Source organism: Triturus cristatus, chromosome 5_2 (genome assembly GCF_964204655.1).
Source record: "Triturus cristatus chromosome 5_2, aTriCri1.1, whole genome shotgun sequence".
Taxonomy (NCBI): domain Eukaryota; kingdom Metazoa; phylum Chordata; class Amphibia; order Caudata; family Salamandridae; genus Triturus; species Triturus cristatus.
Genome location: NC_140588.1, coordinates 701,003,724 through 701,023,928, shown reverse-complemented (window position 1 = coordinate 701,023,928; position 20,205 = coordinate 701,003,724). Strand labels below are relative to the sequence as shown.

At 46.0% G+C, this 20,205-nt stretch overlaps 1 protein-coding gene across 15 annotated transcripts in view; it reads right to left on the bottom strand.

Moving 5' to 3' along the window:
* BCORL1 (BCL6 corepressor like 1) overlaps positions 1-20,205 on the bottom strand; it is a 1,042,621-nt gene that overhangs the window by 26,088 nt on the left and 996,328 nt on the right. For all 15 annotated transcript variants that reach the window (XM_085607780.1, XM_085607776.1, XM_085607781.1 and 12 more), the window contains one exon: positions 10,046-10,199. In XM_085607780.1, coding sequence (XP_085463906.1) covers positions 10,046-10,199 — 154 coding nt within the window. The remainder of the gene's footprint in view (positions 1-10,045; positions 10,200-20,205) is intronic.

Below are 20,205 nucleotides of genomic sequence, written 5' to 3'. Positions count from 1 at the left end.
ATTATGCTGATCAGATAGCTAAATATTGTGCACTTGAGCCTAAAACTGCGGTTCAAGAAACTGAACATAAACCAAGAATAAACCCTATACAGCTTGACCGTATAGTTGGTTCACTCGCTCTGTTCCCATACATCCAGAAGACAGAGTACCTGGGGTGCACACACTCCCCAGATACTACAACTCAGCTGGGGAGTAGGCCCCCACCCCCGATACCAACATGGTGACTCCAGCCAGCTGCACTGGAGGACCATGCATTTAGGTCGTCATTAGGGACGTCAATCCTAGAATTCTTTTGAGGATAACTAGGGCACTGTGGGTGACACCCTACTAGAGTGGAAGGCCTTCAAGGTAACCATGAGAGGACACTGCCTAGGGGCCATCTGGAACATACGTAACCAATTGTCCGACTCACTCCGTAAAATAGAGACACAGCTGCTACGACACATGAGGCAGCAGGGGGAGGAAGTGCTCAGCGCCTAGAGACACTGTGGGCAGAACATACAGAACAACGGAAAAGGCTCAGGTGCCACAATTACGCAGCACACGCTGCGCGCACACATGCATCGGCAGACCAGGCAAAAGATGTTGACATGGCTAATACGGCAGGAACACACCTGTCGACCAATAGGAGCACTACGAACAGAAACGGGGCAGTTAGTATATACCAACAAGAGATACACGCTGCCATGACGCGCCACTATGCCACACTTTATCAATCCAGGGGGCAGTGTAACAAACAAGAACTACAAGTGTTCTTGGATGCTATACAGTTACCAGAGGCGACACCAGATCACAGGGAAATACTGAATGTGCTGATCACGCTAGAGGAAATTAAGGTTGCAATTGCATACCTGGCCACAGGGAAAACACAAGGCCCGCATGGACTTCCTGTGGAGTATTACAAAGCCTATCAAACAACACTGGCACCACGGCTACAGGCGCTGTTCGTGGCGGCGCTGGATAAGGGGTGTCTTCCGGCGTTGCTACGCGAGGCCAACATGGTGAAATTACTTAAGCCTGACAAGGAACCCACTGAAGTAGGCTCGTATAGGCCACTAGCATTGCTCAATGTAGATGACAACGTTTTGGCGAAAGTCCTAGCAGACAGGCTCGCACAGGTGGGCCCTACCTGGATTTGTGCCTATCAGAACGGGTTTGTGCCGTCCCAAAACGTCTCACACAACTTGCGACGTTTCTTCAGGATCGCGGCGGACTTAGTAATCCACTGGCCACAAGCCGGCAGCCTTATTCTAGATCTAGAAAAGGCATTTGACACCTTGGAGTGGGAGTGCCTGTTCGCGGCCCTGGAGAAGTATAACCTAGGGGCCATGTTTCGCCGGATGACCTGGTTATTATACATGGAGACACCGGTAAGGGTCAAGGTGGGCCCGCTCATATCGGACACGATCCCAGTACGCAGGGGGACCAGGCAAGGCTGCCCCTTACCCCCTCTACTCTTCGCCCTTGCCATAGAACCGCTGGCAGAGACAATTCGCGTCTCACAGCTGGTGAGCGTACGCATAGAATAAGGAGTAAGGACAGTATGGGGGCATTGTATATAATTTATAGATAAAGACATCCGTAGCAACCACTAAATGCTGAGGAGGTGGGTGCATGTGAATCTACAGAACTACACGCTACACACAGACACTTACTGGGTAAGAAACATTATGTGTTAGTAGCATGTCTGGCTGCAAATGCACATGCTCTACATACACTGTAAAGCAGTACTCCCATATAGTGGCAGTAAATAAGTGGAAGATGTGGCAGGTTCTGAAAACTGTTAGGACAATACGTGCCTGTTGATGGGTTAGTATATCCACACAGTGGTGGTCTGCAAATGTATGTGGCATTGACCATGTAGCTGCTTTGATGTCGGTTATGGGAATATTCCTTGAGAAAACCATTACTGCCCCTTTCTAGCATGTGCAGTGAGCTGTGGGAGGGTCAGGTAGGTTTCTTTTAAATAGCATCTGTGGTTTGCGCAGGGACCTGCTAGCAGACGGTTTTCACCACCGGAGAGTATGGGGGGTACAAGACCTGTGATGTATATGGGATCTGATGGAGAGGGCTTGAATGTCTTTTCTTCTCTGAGAATAACCACCTTGGCCTTGACCGGCACAGCAAATATGTTAGGCTGTTTTCAGCAGCATCTTTTTTTTTTCTTCCCTCAAATCTTTTTATTAAATGAAAAAAGACAAAAACAATAACAATTCCCAGACAATGGTGCGTTGCTCGACATAAAATTGCATTGGATTAGTGCTTTATCAGCATCTTCTTGACCATAGAACGCAATTACACAGAACACTCTAATTTCAAGAGTGTTTCACAAAGGAAATCTCCCTTTTCGGGTGGGATTATCTACCTAATTATAGTCAAATGTGCTTTGTATTGCCAATGACTGGTGGTAGCATCATTGAGGTGGGGAGGTGTCAACTTTCATAAGGACATGATCTAAAACGGGATCCCAGGTGGGTCAACGTCATAGGCCTCCATCAAGCCATCTATCGGGTGAGAGTGGGATGAACACTCGTAATCATCTGGAAGGGTGCACAGGGTGAATGTAGTGACATCTGAGGTATGGCAAAGGTGACAGGGCTAGTGGTGGTGGAGGCTGTGATGGTGGAGGAGGGGAATTAGAAATAAAAGGATGAGTGTCAGTAGCAGTGTCCTTGAACCTCTTTGGGGTGGAATGGCCTTTGAATGAATGTGTGGAGCAGTTTCTTCTTCAAAGGCACACACCCTTTTCTTGGCAAGGTGCCTGCATTCTCTGGTGTAGGGGGGATACAGTGGGAGTAATTTTCCTAGTGCAACGGTTAATGAATAGCCGCTTCTGTTTTTTACTCAGGTGCTCTTGCAGCTTTTCAAAGACTAGCCTCTGGGAGTCGCCCGAGCTGGCTGTGGAAGCAGGTCTAGACCACGATGCTTTAGTCAACACCGAAGATGGTGCAAGCGTGGATTTTGCCTTCTCCCTCGAAGGGTGTCAAGGCTTCTCAGTGCCAGAAGGAGGCACTGGATCTGAGGTGCCGATGGGGATCAATGTCATTTGGAGGATACCTCCTCAGCTCCGATGCCTTTCCTAGATGCCAACGAGAGTCCGAAGGCGGTGAAGGCCCAGAGTGTGGGTGTTTCATGTGCACAGGGCTGGATGACTGACTCTTGAGAGAGAGCATTGCTCTGGCTCCGAGTTCAGTCTTTTATGAGACTTGTCATGTGCTTCAGCTTCAACTATAGACACGTCTGGGTGTAGTCATTGAAGGAGGACTGGACTAAGCTGAAGTTAATGGAGTGCCTTCTTTCTCTTCTCCATTTGCGTTGGATGCACTTAAGCAGATGACCTCTAGCCTGGTGAGCGGATATGCTTAAAGGCTCTGTCTTCTTCCTCCTCAGTGCAGAGGGGTGTGGTTCCCTGAAGATATCTGGGGCTTCTTCTGGTGCATCCTGATGTGGACCCAGCATCTGTATCTGTGATAATGAAGTGTCTTCTTATACCAAAAGGTGAGGCAAGAAGCACACTCTGCGTTGTTCTGCTCTGGGAACTAAGATTACATATGGTTTGGAGGTCATACCAGTGATAATTAGAGTAGCATTGCGGACATCTCCTGAACAGTGTCTGTCCCTTCACCTACAACGCATAGACATTCTCCGATGTTGTAGACGGAAGGCTGAAGACACAAAGCCCCAGACAGGCGTGGGTGCTCCGAGGGTTGGAGACTAAGAGTAGTGTAACAGTCTTCACAGTACGTTGAAGTGGAGCGATACTGTAAGTGATACTCGCTGTAACAGTCCTCAGAGGTGGGAGTGGAAACCATGAGGACCTGAAACACAAACGAGGAACACATTAAATCCGGGAGTCCCGCTGGGTCATGCCCGAATCAGATAGCTGAGAAAAACAATCCAATAATGGAGGTGATGCCCATGTGCATTGCCAACTAAGGAAGGAGCCACACCACACAGTTAGACTTAAAACAATTCTTCGAAGAAAAACAACTTACAAACACCTGATCCCAACACTAGATTGCAGGAGTGAGCAGAGCATGTGTCTCTACAGCCACCCATGCTACAAACAATATTTTGCTTGGGTCCCAGTTAATGGCACATATGGATCATAAACTTCTCAAGTGGCACATGGACATGCAGGTTGAAAACCCTAAGTTGTTGATAGTGTCTATCTACCTGATACATGTCTTGAGAATGCCTTTCTTGAAGACTTACTTAATTATGTGACACAAAATCAGCTGACCAGGAGTAGCTTGCTAACACTCTGGGATGGCCATTCTGTTGGGACAACAGTCTTCTGCATGGTTTTGAAAAGTTGTGCTGTTCTGCTCTTATACTTTTTTCTGGCTCACTTTGTTTTTAATCCAGTGGACTGGACAATCATGTATCCCCACTGGATGATCTCCCTGTAGTTTATGGCTTTTCTGAAATCAGAATTGTGCACAGATGTTAGTGGGCACCCAACATAAACAACCTTTATGTGTCATGGTTGCTCCAGTACCTTGAACGAAATTTACTTTAGACCGTGCTGGAATAGGGTTACATGGATTGTATCCTGTGAAGAAACTGGCCCCCTGTGAAGTGCTTTAAAAGACCACATCTGTTTAGTGCTCATAACAGGGTTCATTTGCCTCCATAAGTATCAATAAATCACTTACCTGCGTAGATATACCATCTCCGAAAAGACATATGGTAAACACCCACGTTGTTGGCTTTATTCCATGAGGTCTAAGTAGGAATTGCTAATTGCTAATGACCTACCAAGAACCTACCCTCCTCTGCTCGCAGGGATCTTTTGATCCCGGCGAGCAGAGGAGGGTAGGTCCTTGGTACTCCACGCACGGGAACAATTTAGCAGCAGTGCACTAACCTCTGTTTCAACCAGTTGGGACGATGTTTATGGATTCATAGGGTGGACAATCATACATTTCTCTACATCTAGATCAGGTATTTTACCGCTGCGGAAAACCTACATAATACATCACAAAATAGGTGTTGGGTAGGTTGTATTGGTCCAGACGAAGTACCGTGGATCCGGTCAAGACCATCAGGCGGGCAACATATTCAACAAATTACACTATATTGATTAATTCACAGCTACTTGGGCACATTACGCACAACAATCGCCCTAACCAGTTTTGGTCTTTTAATCCTGCCAGGAGAACCTCCACATTAAAATATCCGCTTGGTATTTACAAGGCAGTTTTATTCCTCATTTCCTCATATACTACCACCCCACATTTTGAGAACACCCTCGCACTTACATCCTCCATTATATGGCAAAAACGGCAAAAGATCTCAGCAAAAGCGACCCTTCGTGGGGCCAGACGAGGAGCAATACCCAATTATGAAGCATGACATCCCTAGGGGTGTGTGAGGGCAATAAGTAATACTCTGTAAGGTTCCCTTTTGCTCTTTAATTTTTGAGATTTGTTATTCCTCCTCTTTGATTCCCTCCTGCATCTTGATAGAACAGTACCTCCTTGGTTGACAAAGATAAATGAAATAACCCTTTGATCTTAAGAGACTGAATGTCGTATTCTGGAAACACTCCTATAAAATTGTGTATTTAAGAGTGTCCATGGAATTGGTCTTCCTCATCACTTTGACCCATGGGCTTTAATGTTGCCCACTTATGAAAATACTCAATCACTGTACTGGCACCTCTGCATACAATGTCCTGGGCACACAAGCATTGCACCAAAAATCAAGTAGGTTAATGTGGAACGCAGAGAGTAACAACTACTATCTGTAGAGCTATGGAAATCTTTAATGATACTTCAGGTGAAATTCAAAAAAGCTTTTTGTCAATCCTTGCGAGACTGAGTCTGAGGAAGCTCATTGGCACTGGGAGGCCTCCACCAGATGAGTGTTGAATGGAGACAAGCCAGGTAAACTCCTGTATTGGCTACCTACCAAGGAGATGGAGACCAGAGTGGTTCTTAGTATCACAGATAGCTTCAAGACAGTGATGACAAAGGCCTCCAAGATAGCCACCACATTTGCAGAGTACTACAAATCCCTCTACGCTATGAATCGCTGCCTGGCACAGGAGATGAATCGCCACTGATTGCCGATGCCACACCCGACCCCCCCCCGAACGGGTTGCCCTTGACAAGCCGATAACACTGAAGTAGGTGGGCGAGCCCATTCCTGACCTCAACTTCAGTAATACTCCGGGCCCGATGGCTTCCAGCTTGAGTATTACATGGAAATGTACCTAGAGTCGATAGACAAGGGCCATTTCCCTCAGGAAATAGACCTGGCGACTATTGTGGTATTGCAAAAGCCAGGCTATCCCTTGGACCAATGTTCACCCTACTGCCCAATTTCATTTATAAACACACAGACAAAACTTTGCTGGCAGGGCGACTCCTCCCCGTAGTCACACGCTTGGTCCATCCGGACCAATGCAGTTTTATCCCACATCGTAGTACACAACAATGCATCCAAAAAGTCCATCTGGCACTAGTCCGCCACCTCAGTTTCCAGTACCTGGCAGTGCACATGGCCTGGGAATCCAAGATAACACTGGAGCTTGAATCTTCAGTCTCTCCTCTGTAAGGCCATGTGGGCATGGATAGATGTACTGAACTGCCTCTCAGCCTTATTGGCAGGGTGGCTCTTTTCAAGATGATAATCCTCCCGCGCTTGTTATCCACACTCCAGAACTTCCCACATCCGATCCCCCAGAGCTGGCTACTGGTGACCATAATGCGTAGGTTCCTATGGGCGAATAAGCCTCCCAGGATCGCTTTGGTAAATGTGTTCAGTTGACATACAGAGGTAGACTTGTCAGGCCAGATGTCTGTTTTTATTACTGGGTGGGACTATTGGTCGCATTTATTCAACATCATTGCCAAAAGTCCTGGAGCACCCAGTGAAGGTCTCTCTGAGAGTTTCATTGTTGGGAATTCTGGATGACCTGAGGGGTCCCCATGAGAACTGAAAAAAATGGGGCTCAGGCCCCTGATTGTCAAAAGAGATATCAACAAATACTGGAAGACCACTGTCCACCCAGCGGAATAGAAGGTGGTTATAGTTATGTGAGAAACGAGGAGCCAATATACTCCGCATGGGGATGTCCTCAAAAGCATGCTAAGATACGGGGGAAATGGTGGGCCTAGTTTGGGCTGGAGTAAAAGGCTTGGGGTGGACCAGAGAATTCTAAACCTTTGGTGTACGAGAAGTTATCCAGTTGTACTTCTGTTTTTAATTTAATCTATATCAATCTATATCATCCAGAGGGAGCGCATGTTGTTATACCTGTGCTAAAAATAAACGTTTGCTATAAATAATGCTTCAGGTCAATTCCAGATATAAATTAAAGCTGAAAAAATGTGCACATGTAAACATGTCGGACTTTTCCTAAACAGAGAGTTTCCACAATACGCAGAGTTTGACAACAGCTCTCCTATTAATAAAGCCTGCATCTGTTTAATGTTGCTTTTCTCTTGATATCTAACACTAATCCAAACCAAATGGTGGGGAAATCCAAAGTTTAATTGGAGCATTAAAAGAAAAATGAAATAATTCTTTAAGGATTCTAAAAGCAGTAATATGTTCTCCTGATATAGGGTGGTTTCTAAACCGAAATGAACTAAGATGTACCACAAAGTATACTCTGCAATTTGTGGTGGTCATTCAAATATAGAGTATTACCTACCTTTATGAAATTTTAACAACTTACTACAGGAGTATATTATAAATTAGATCCACATTAACATTGAGACAGCACACACTGAGCAACCAACAGATTATAGTACAACAATAACGTAACAAGCTTTAAACATCTTGAATTCTAGTTAATGTATGGTAAACAAAGATGTCCATTTATTCTGACACACTGAGTAGGTAAGCCAATGTAATGGTTGCTCCTTGCAAGCATCAGCAACCATGTATCTGATCAACCAGAAAAAAAGCTTTAGAGTTAACCTTTTCTGTCAAATATTTCTTGTAGCGTTTGGACTCACATCAATTACAATAATAAACTGGCAGCCTTAGTCTGCACACACTACGCTGAATGTTGAATCTTTTTAAAATCCTGATAGTTTATTGTTGTATTGCCACTTGCTGGCTCTGGCTTCTCAATGTATGGTTTTAAGTAAACCAGGCTTCCTGTTCCAGTCCCTGTGTGTCTCTGTGAGTTCAACCTAGGCTACAAGACAAGAGAGTAGCACTGTGTTCTTGAATTAAGCAACAACACAGTGTCCTCACAGGGAAAGTGAATCTAACACAATTACACTGTACTAGCTGTTAGACTGCAATTCAGATAAACCTAATTAATCAATGACAAAACTTATATCTAGAGGGGTTTAAATATTGATCAAACGATTTTCTAATCTCTAGAATGGTGTAAGTATCTAGTCATCCAGTGGCACATGGAATAAACCTTTTCGTTTGAATGGGATCCCTGAACTGTTGGATTAGATTAGAAATAGCACCAGGAAAAAGTTACATTATGGAAATAACTTAATTGGCACAAGGAGGCGTATGCTTTAAATCGCTCAACAGGACTGTGTTATTTTGTTTGAGGGGGGTTGCGTAGGTTACAGGTTGACATTACAGTGAATCATTTTAGATATATACTATTCTGAGCTGTATCATTAGATGGCATACTTGTGCATTAGATGGCATACTTGTGAACAGCTTCTAAATCTATGTAAGATTCAAGGGGTAAAACACAATTACAACTCTGTTGGCTTTAATGGTGCCAAAGCACTATTCAGGCTAGCTCTAAAAATGGCACTGGGAGTAAGACTATTTTAAAGGTACGAGTGTCACAAGCTTAGACGAAATGACCATTACAAATGAAATCAAAACATTTAAAAAGACCTTAAGTGTGGAGATGATGACGCTGACGATATTCCACATTAACTTGTAGAAGATTCCACATTAGTAAGCTCTTGCTTTTGGAATTAACAGTTCCTCTTAGATCTCAAATGCTGACATGGGGCCACATGTATCAAGCTTTTTTTCAGTCACAAACGGGCCGATACACAGAATCGGCCCGTTTGAGAACGGAAAAAAGGATTTGGGTATGCATCAAACACAAACTGTTATTTGGTAGCATGTTACCGAATCACATTTTTGGTTTGCGACTAAATAACAATTTGGTATTTGGATTTCCTTTAACCCCTTCAGTGCCCCGCCCTTTCCCCGCCCTGTGCCGGGCGTTGCATTAGCGGGCGGGGTTCATGACGAGATAGTCTCGTCATGGAGCACGGTTGCGCTGTGCCCATGACGAGACTATCTCGTCATGGGCATAGAAGAGGTTAAGTAAAATGGGATGCATTTAATAAATACAATAAAAAAGGCTGCTTTATTTAAAAGCAATCACAGACATGGTGGTCTAATGACCTCTGTAGGCCACCATCCCTGTGATGACGTTGATTCCGAATGGGTCGTAAATTGCGCTCTCATTAATATTCATGAGGTAGGTCGATTTATGCCCCACTAGGAATTGCTAAATGAAACTGAGTTTCTTTTATTAGGAATAGCGATTTCCTAATTGCGATTCACAGAAAATCGCAATTAGGTAATCGCTATTCCTAATAATGAAATGAAATGAAATGAAAATGAAATGAAATGAAAAAGAGATTTCTAAAGCGCATGGCTGCCCTTGAGCGTCCCAGCGCTAAGCAATACACAGAGCCACTACCCCGGAACACCAAGAGGAGCCTACAGAGGGAAACACAGAGCCACTACCCCGGAACACCAAGAGGAGCCTACAGAGGGAAATTGATACATCTGGTCCTATATACCTCTGATATATTCTGTGACTGCTGAAGACTAGAACAGGAAAGTAGTGCCTTCAGTTACATTTACCCCTAACCCTCATATGGCTGTCATCACCAAACTCCCCAACATCAGCCACTCTGTAGGTCTTTTTTAAATTCTTTCCTTAGCCTTTCACTGGCCTGGTTCATGTATAACTTGTTTCTTTATGAAGTTTTCGCTAAAGTTTATAAATCATTTCACGATGCTGTGAATAGCAGGAGTTAGTTCCACTTCTGCAATGGTGTCACATAAATTATGAACTTACCCGCAGGAAACCGACACTTGTAGGTTGTAGCAGGGAAGTAATGGTGTGTCTGAGAATTCAAATAAGAAGCAGTCTGATTCTTCTGGTTCTTCGTCCTGGTCCAAGTTCTCTGGAGGTGTGAGCAGAATGTTTTCTCCCATATTGTCGTTTTCTTCTGAAAAAGTGAAGTTAGGTAATTATTTAGCTTATTACATTTTAAGTATAAACATAATTCAAATAAATGCTATCTCACAGATACCGGAATGTAACTCAGCAGGTGATAACTTCACAAGCTGCTACAGAAAATGTACTTACCTTTGGTAATGCTCTTTCTTTTGAATTCCCCCAGCCGAAAGACTGAAAAGGAAACCTTTGAGCAATTTCTTCCATGTGCCGAAATTTGGTGCAATTGGTCTCAGTGTTAGCTTCATTTCGCTGTCAGAAATAACAGCGCAGAGTCAAATATTGGTGCCACCCCCTATACACTGATCTCAATAAAGCACTTTGCCCCTAGACACAACTCCTCAGCAACAGATTAAGAACTGACCGTGTACCAAATCTAACATTGAACCTTATTAAATCTAAGGAGTGCATTCGATAGAATGATGGGGGGAACGGAGCTGCAGGGGTTGCGGGATGGTGGGTCGGTGAAGAATCTGCAGTTGGAATATTTACGAGAAACAGCTTTACTGAAGGCAAGTAACTTGTTCTTCTGATGGATACTTCTAAACATAGATTCGTCATCTTTCAATAGATAGCAAAGCTGCACTTTTCAAAAGTGGAGTATCTCAGGTGTAGACTTCAGACAAGGAAATCCTGCAGGACTGAGCTGGGAAAATGGCCCTCCCTGGGGACCTGAGCATCAAGACAGAAATACCTAGTAAAGATGTTGACGGACGTCCAGTCCTTTAGGGCTTCTCTTAGGTCACTGACAGTAATATACGTCTCTTACAGATCTATTGTTACCGAAGGTAAGTAACTTGTTCATCTGAAAGAGACTTTTAGTTAAAGATTCCTTACCTTAGAATAGATACCCCAGCAATACCAACCCTGGAGGTGGGTCTGCGAACTAGGTTCACAACAGAAAGTCCTGGAGAACTGAGTGGCCAAAGAAGCCGTCTCTCCGGACTTGACTATTCAGGCAGTAATGTTTAGTGAACGTGTGCAGTGATGCCCATTTGGCTACCTGGCAGATGTCCCAGAGGGTGACTCCACATCCTAAAGCAGTTGTGGCTGCCATCACCCTTGTGGAATGGGCACGCAGTCCTACCTGAGGCTCCTTTTTCGCCATGGAATAACAAATCTTAATGCAAAGGATGACCCATCGAGAGATGGTTCGTTTTTGCACGGCCCGACCTTTCTTGGCACCCAGATAGCCAAAAAAGAGTTGATCGTCCACCCGAAATTGTTTTGTGCAATCCAGATAAAATGATAACCCATGTTTTGGATCCAGACGGTGGAGTCTTTCCTCCTCCTTGGAAGGATGTGGGGGCAGGAAGAAGGTGGGCAAAGTGATGGTCTGTCCTATGTGGAAAGAGGTAACGACTTTGGGTAGAAAAGAAGCCCTAGTGTGAAGGACAACCTTGTCCGGATGGACAGCAAGGAAAGGAGGTTTCAAAGATAGAGCCTGAAGCTCACTCACCCAGCGAGCAGAGGTGATGGTGACCACAAAAGCAGATTTTAAAGTCAAGAGTTTGAGAGGACAATTATGTAGTGGCTCGAAGGAAGCGCACATAAGGTAAGTTAAGACCTGATTCAAGTCCCACTGGGGCATTACGAAAGGAATAGGAGGAAAGAGATGAGTGATGCTCTTAAGAAACCTATATACAATAGGGGACTAGAAAAGAGAAGGCTGATAAGGAAGGTAAAGAAAGGGCTAAATGGCCGAAAGATAGCCTTTAAGGGTGCCCAGAGTGAAGCCCTGTTGGGCCAAAGAAAGTATGAATAGGAGAACCTGAGTAAAGAGGGGCAGAAAGGGGATGCACAGCCTTTGCTGTGCACCAGGCCACAAATTTGTTTCATCTACAGGCGTATAATGTCTTAGTAGTTGCCAAGATGACATTACAGATTTCGGGAGGAAGGTCGAAAGCTGTCAACTGTCGCCGCTCAATCTCCACGCAAGGAGGTGGAGGCTGGATAGATTCGGGTGGAGGACCGTCCCCTGCTGCTGCGACAGAAGATCCTCCCGAAGAGGCCGTCTGATCGGAGGATCGATGCCATGCTCAAGAGCTCGGGGTACCAGATTCTTCGTGCCCAGTCCGGAGCCACAAGAATGACTTGGGTCCGGTCGCGCTTGATCTTCAGCACTCTAGGCAGAAGTGCTACAGGCGGAAAGGCGTACAGGAGGATGCAATTCAACTCATGACTAAAGGCGTCACCGAGCGGGTGCCGCCTTGGAAACTCCAACGCGCAGAACTGCTGACAATGCGCATTCTCTTCAGTGGCGAATAGATCTAACCAAGGATCTCCCCACTACTGAAAGAGACCTTGCACCACCTCCGAGTGAACGCCATTTGTGATCCATCATGCACCGGCAGCTGAGTTTGTCTGCCCTAGCGTTCAGAGAACCTGCCAGGTGTTGAACCACCAGGGACATGCCCTGATATTCCAGCCACGTTTAAAGGTGAAGAGCCTCTTGACATAGGGTCCACGACCCCACCCAGTCCTGTTTGTTGCATTACCACATGGCGGTGGTGCTGTCCGTGAACACCTGCACTACCCTTCCTCTGACAGAAGGAAGGAATGCCTTCAGTGCAAGACAAATTGCACAGAGCTCCAGAAGGTTGATGTGGAGCCCGGACTCCGCCGGAGACCAGAGGGCTCTGATCTCCGCCTCTCCCATGTGGCCGTCCCATCCCATGAGTGACGCATCTGTCACCACTGTAAACTCTGTTTGGGGAAGGGAGAGGGATCTGCCGTTGACCCAATCGTGGTCCATTAGCCACCACTGCAATTGGTGTGCAGTGCCCACCGAGATCTGGACGCAATCTGAATGATTCCCCTGATGCTGCGCCCACTGGAACTTCAGGTCCCACTGCAGAGCCCGCATATGCCACCTGGCATGATCAACCAGCGGGATGCAGGAGGCCATGAGGTCCAGCAGCCTCAGGGTCATTCTCACCGAAATCCGGGATAGAGGCTGAAACATCAGTCTCATAGCCCAAATATCCCAGACTCGCTGCTCGGGAGGATAAGTCGAAACTGCGCTGTATCCAGAACTGCTCTGATGAAAATGAGCTTCTGAGAGGGAATCGGGTGTGATTTCGGCACATTGATAGTGAACCCCAGCGAGTGTAGGAGGTCCGCAGTAGTCTGGAGGTGGGAGACGACAGCATGGGGGGAGCTCACCTTCAACAGCCAGTCATCGAGATAGGGAAAGACTGGAACCCCTGATCTGCACAGATGAGCTGCGACCCCCGCCACCACTTACATAAACACCTGAGGGGCGCTGGTAAGGCCAAAGGGGAGTATGGTAAACTGAAAATGCTCGTGGCCTACCATGAACTGTAGGTAACGACTGTGGGCTGGCAGGACAGGGATGTGGAAATATGCGTCCTGCAAGTCCAATGCTACCATCCACTCTCCAGGGTCGAGGGCAGACAAGACCGGAGGTAATGTCAACATTGTGAACATCTCCTTCCGGAGGAAGCGGTTGACGTCCCTGAGATCCAAGATATGACGCAGGCCTTTGTCCTTCTTGGGTACCAGGAAGTAGTAGGAAGAACAACCATGACCTACTTCTGGCACAGGGACTCGCTCAACAGCTCCTTTGGCCAAGAGAGCTGTAACTTCCTGACGGAGAAGGGCCAAGTGATCCTCCGACATGCAATGGAGTGTTTGTGGTATGGAGGGAGGGAGGGAGGGAGGGGTAGACTCGAAGGGGAGGGAGTAGCCCCTTCGGACTATCTGCAAAACCCACCTGTCCGACGTGATTTTGTGCCAGTGGGGGAGGTGATGGCGGATGCTGCTGCCCACTGGCAACTGGTGGCCCTGAAAAGTCGGACTAGGAAGGTTTGGAGGCAGCTGCAGGGGGGGCATTGGTGGACTGACCCGCCCTCTGGCCTCCGAACTCATGACGCTGTGTCCCACGTCCCCGGCCACGCAGAGGCTGGGTGGCTTGTGCAGCCCTGTGGCTCTGGGTGGCAACGAAAGGGGCAAAAGACGGCATGGAGCGAGAAGTTGCTGCAAGGCCCAAAGACCTCGCCGTAGCCCTAGAGTCCTTGAAGCGCTCGAGTGCGTTGTCCGCCATGTCGCCAAACAGGCGACAGCCATCAAAGGGCATGTCCAAAAGGATAGATTGGACATCCCCAGAGACGCCACAGGTTCTCAGCCAGGTGTAGCGCCTCAGGGTAGCGACGTGGAAAATGTCCTACCCAGCAAGTCGGCGGTATCCAGCCAACACCGGATGGTGATCTTTGTTGCGTCTCGACCCTCAGCAACTGCGCGGGTGAGCACGGCCCGGGCCTCCTCCAGGCACTGTGGCAGCACTTGCACAACCGTGCCCCCCACCGAATGTGTGCAACGGCCCAAGAGACATGCGGTGTTCACCCACCACAGTCCTAAGCTGGTGGAAAAAAACATCTTCCCAAGATGGTCCAGCTTCTTGGATTCCCTATCTTGAGGAGCTGTAGGAAAAGCGCTTCCTTTTGAGGATGAGGCTTCGACCACCAAGCTCTTGGGGGTAGGGTGTTGGGAGAGGAAAAGTGGGTCGCCCAGGGCCGGGCGGTGGCATCGGGCAATCATCCTATCGATAGGAGCCCCTGCGCTGGGCTTGGACCAGGACCCCAGAAGGACTAGTCAGTAAGGGCCTCATTGAAAGGCAGCAAGGGCTCCGAAGAGGCTGCTACCGGCTGAAGCACCTCAGTCAGGAGGTTAGTCCTGACCTCCACCATAGGAAGCTCAATGCCAAGGCTTCAGCTGCCCTGTCGAACAGGACAGCATAGGAAGCTCCCTCCTCCTTAGCCACAGTAGGGGGAGAAAGGATACCAAGGTCTGGGGAGATATCCAGACCACTGGCATCACCCAACTCCTCTCTCCAGTCCGACTTTTCAAGTTGGTCTGTCAGAGGGTCAACAGACCCCTCCCAGTCTTCTTCACCCTCCTCTGGCTGCCATTCAGGGCGATAAGGAACGGTAGGAAAGAACAGCGGTACAAAAGTACCCTCCGGCACCGGTATTGACATCGATCGACACCAGTCCAGCTCCGTCTCTAAGTCGAGAAGGAGATTGGGGTCGACGCCGGCCGGGGGCGCAACCGGCGCAGGAGGTGGAGTAGCGGTTGTCACAGGAATCAGCTCCAGGGAAGGTACCGTGAGGTTGACCGGCGCCGATCCGGAACCAGGCCTGGATCCTTAGGGGCCCTGCGGCGCGGAGGCCGGAGCCGCCGCCATTGAAGGCCTAGAGCCCCCAGCAGAGTCCGCGGGGCATGAAGGCGCGCCGGCTAAGTGGGGCTGCCTAAAGATGGAATGGAGGGCTTCGTAAAAAAGCTGGGCAGGGGACGCTCCGGCTCCCCTAAAGAGAGGGAAGCGCGGAGCCGTCCCAGCAGGTTCCGAGGGCGGAGCCAGAGAACGATGACCCTTCGTGTCCCGCATCGAATCCGCTGACAGACGGGGAGAAGGCGAAGAACGACAATGCTTCTTCGCCTTCTTCTTGCACTACGCCTTACCAGATGGCGAAGACTACGCTGACGAATGGTGGTGGTAGCTCCGCGATCAGTCCCACGACCTTCCACTCGACCAGAACCTCGAACGGCGCAGAGCCAACTGCCGGGTCTCCGAAAGCTTTTAGGACCGCTCCTGCAAAGACTGAGGATTCAGGGCCCGGCACCTGGAGCACGACTTTGGGTTGTTGTTGCGCTCCAGGCACCAAAGGCACACGAGGTGCGGATTGGTGACTGACATCAGCTTGTGACAGGAGTCACAAGGCTTGAAACCCAGTCGATGTATTGACATCCTTGTGCACCAGGAGTCGTTGAGACTTCAAAAAAGAGGTCGAAAAAATTTAGTCAAAAAATGCAAAAGGGTACCGCTCTCTCCGCTTCTGCACAGGCTGGCGGTAATTCTAAGGTAAGGAATCTATAACTAATAGTCTCTTTCAGATTAGACTGGCTAATGTGGACCTTGGGGACAAAGGCATTCTCATCTTAAGGTCTCTCCTTATGAATTGGCAGGCCTCACCTCTTTCCCTTTCCAATTAATGAAGTTCATGGCTCTACCCCAACTGTCCTTCCTTGGCTGACAGGGATCAAATGCTCCAACACCCAGTCTATCCTGTCACCAGAACGGAGGCATTGTTCTGACCTGGAAGCAGTTTTCATACTTCATTAAAGTCAAACACTGGCTGGGCAGCTGTTGGCAGGCTAATGCAAATTAGCCTCAGGAGAACCAGGCTGGGAAAAGTGAACATTTTAATAGTTATTTTGCCTAATATTAAAGTGTTTATTAACTATTAGTTACTGAATTGGTATTTTAGTGATTTCCTATCAAAAGTTGCAGAATAAAGTTTATAATTTAAACTTTGAGATTTTCTGGGACCCCTAGGATACAGCTACCGCCCTGACAGTGAAAATAACTTTTGGAGGTCTAGTCACTGAAAGAACATACCAACTTTAATTTTGCACATGTCCCACTTTAAAATATCAGACACCCCTACCTTGTGGGTGACAAGGTGTACTTGGAGGTGACCTATTCATGTTTAAAAGCTGAGTTTTCTGCCTATCAAATAGGGTTATCTAGAAAGGTTGGACAAACAGGTTTGTTGATGGCGCCAAGGTGCTGCAGAATACAGGTGGCATTTAACTTCCAGGCACTTGGTGTATTTCATAAATCATATACTAGGGTCTTAGTGCAAAATAAACAAGCCAGTCATGGGTAAGATAATTTAACCATGTTTAATGGGGGAGCACAGACACTTTACTCTTGTTTAGCAGGGGTAAAGGGTACAGATAAAAAGCAAACATGGGGTTCAGAATAAGGGGAAAAATTTAGGATGACCAAGCAGAAAAGAATGATTTTCTATGGTAGTCATGGTGACAAATATTGCCCACAGGTCGAGGAGCAAAACCAGAGCGCTGGCATTGCTTGAGTCTGTAGTCATCAGTAGATGATCTAAGACAACGGTCATGTCCAATTCAGTGCTCCGTGATTGATTAGTAATTGGAAGGGATGTTAGGGTCCAAATTCGTTTTTTGAAAGAGGCTTAACTATACCAGGCTTTAGTTCCATTGGAATTCTGCCAGGAGTTAAAGAGAGATTAATCATCTCTTGTTTTATTTGAGAGGTCAGGAATAGAGTGTAATGATGGGGACTGGATCTAAGGAAGAGCTGGATTTGCATGTCCTAATAATTTAGTCAGATCTTGGAAGAGATGTTTTAAACATTAGACCGCTTGTGCGTAGGAGCAGTGATATATTCATCAGCATTGGTATTGGTGAACCCATCTAGTGTCTTGAATTTGCTAAATTCTATCAGCTAAGTAATTAGTCAGGCGAATAAACAGGGTTTGTAACGAGGCAAAGATGGTGGTATTCAAATATTCAAGAGTATAAAGACTTGTTTCTGTTTATTTTTTGCAGATAAAATACAAACAAAGTAATGTTTGTAGCAGGCAGTGAAAATGGGCTGTTTTCAGATAAGAAACATACTTTTATAGAGGGAATTAGTTTCTGTGAAATGCTGGGAGCGCCATTTACAGCCTAACTTTTAATATGAGTTTATGTAACAAGGCAGGGGTAAACAAAGGTAACCCTTTACGTATATATATTTGAAAGGCTAGTTTCCAGAGAAATAGAGTCTGCTACACTTTATCTACAATATACTATGAGTAGCAAGACTCTGTAGAAGATGGGAAAGGATGAGAGGAAAATACTTTTATTAGACCTTAAGTAGTAACCCAATTCAGAAATTTACGTCAAGGTCTTCGTAGGATATGTAGTTTATGGTGTGCCTTCCATTTATAGGGAGATACAGAAATAAAATTTGATGTAGGACTGATTTTTCCAGGCTTAAGGAGTAGCATGGATAGAGTGGAGAAGATCTGGTAAATCCCAGACCATAACCAAGGTTTGACCAGAAATATATGTAGGAACATTTATTGATTCAGCAAGGCCACAGTCTTTCTAGGAGGGAGTTCAGTTTGGATGTGTTCCCATCATTTAAGTTCTCTAAATTAATATTGATATTTCTTAATATCACAGAGAGTTTATTCTCTGTGGAGAAGGCAGAGATAAGCTTGATAAATTCACGTATGATTGTTGTGGATGTGGTATGGGGTAGATAGAGCAGCATTATAGCAACTGTATTGTTAGGTGAGTGACAGAGATCGAGGTGCTAAAACCGGCCACATTTAGATCGTGGGTGTTCTAAGTTGTGAAACATTTTCTGCATATAATAGCCACTACTGTACCGGGGCTAATATGCCCTGGAATAGAATGGCCATGTGGAATGTTACTGGCTATAGGAGAGTTGTGCCAGTCCTTGTGCCATGTTGCCATGATGCACAAGATAGCAAGGTTGTGTGAAGATAGGGTATCTATAATTTAAATGGCATTTTCAGGCCAAGAGAGGGGATTGATAGGTCCACATTATACCGTCGCAAGATATGCAATGTTCTTAGGGGAAGAGTAAGACATTGTGTATGGGGTTGCTAACTTTTCATTCAGGTGCATATATCTTTAATGAGATAAATGTAATAAAATTTTGAGCACACAGGCTGAAGTTTTACATGCTCTCCATGCCACTGGAATCAAGCTATCCTGGCTGAAGAGGGGTGAAACCCCAAAACAGATCCTAGGATGCTTGTTTCCAGTCCAAGGAGGACCTGGCTAGGCAGTTTGGGCTGGACTGTTCCCATGAGGAACAGGGTCAAGACTGATTTGCATATGGCTGGATTCAAACTGGAATGGCATGGTGAGAAAAAACCATGGATTTAGGCCCAGATCTCTGTACTGGGGTGAATGTATGAAATTGTTCTGCATTCTGTCCATCAACTGTAGTTTTTGAAGTTTTACAGAATCAAATCATTATAAAATAATGATTTCTGCATTACAGGTCAAGTCCAGCCTGATGAAGGCATGCTTCACACTTTAAGATTTTACCTGTGAATCTAGATTTCTCATATCCGTCAAGCTAGTAAGATTTATTTATTTAAAAGGTTTAGTATAGAGTGGACAAGGCTCTGTAGGCGTTCTGGGAACAATGGTAAAAGATTACATGCAGCACAAACATCATGTAAGGCACAAATCTATACTTGGGGTAATTAACATATATGGATATCAAATGTAATATTCCAGGAAAATCCCTATGGAGGAAGAAGTTCTGGCTAAGATCTGGACTCCTCAAGTGGGAGATAGGAAGAGATATATATATATATACATCTATTTTTTTTTTTTGCTTTTGTCCTGATGTTAGGGGGAAGAAGATTGTTGGCACTCCTGAGTAGTAAATGGTCACCAAGAGTTGGTCAGTTTCGATGTCGGATAATTTGAGGTTCCAGCTTAGACAACTTTGTGGATATAGCTACCTCTTGCTTTAATGGGGAGTCATTTCAGTGTGATCAAGATAGAAGAGATTGCAGGAAAAAAAATAATTCTTACCAACCTGCCTTTAATGTGCTTTGAGAAGGGTTCATTTTGGATTAGGACTTCCTGTGAGAACTGAGTTTCTATAGTACTGTCTTTACGGGCAGTACCAGTTGTTGGAATAGCCTTCAGGGATGAAAGATTTGGTACAGTACCCCACAATAGCCTCATTTGATACCGTGCCCTTTTGGCAAATAAGTTGAGGCATGTTTGCAAGTTCAAGTTCTTGTCTAGAAGGAAGCTGAGGGATTTGGGGCATTCTACTAATGAGGGTTTACAATACAGCCGATCTAATGAGTAAAGGCATGTTTAAACTGGAACGGAAGAGTTGGGGGGGGGAGATCTGGAGGTACTGTGCTTTAACAGGGTAAGATTGAGATGTTACTTATTCTCAACTGGATGTCTGTTAGAACTTGGGCTACAAAGTGTCTTTAGGGGAGAAGTTTTTCAGTAAAGGTAAGTGTCATTAGTGTAAAAACAGTCAGAGATTTTGAAGTGTTTGACAGTGAAAGTTAATAGTTCCATATACATGTTATAAGGAGGAGAGAAAATCGAACCTTTAGGTACCACTTGTTGGAGATCGCGGCTGGATCTGAGAGGAAGTT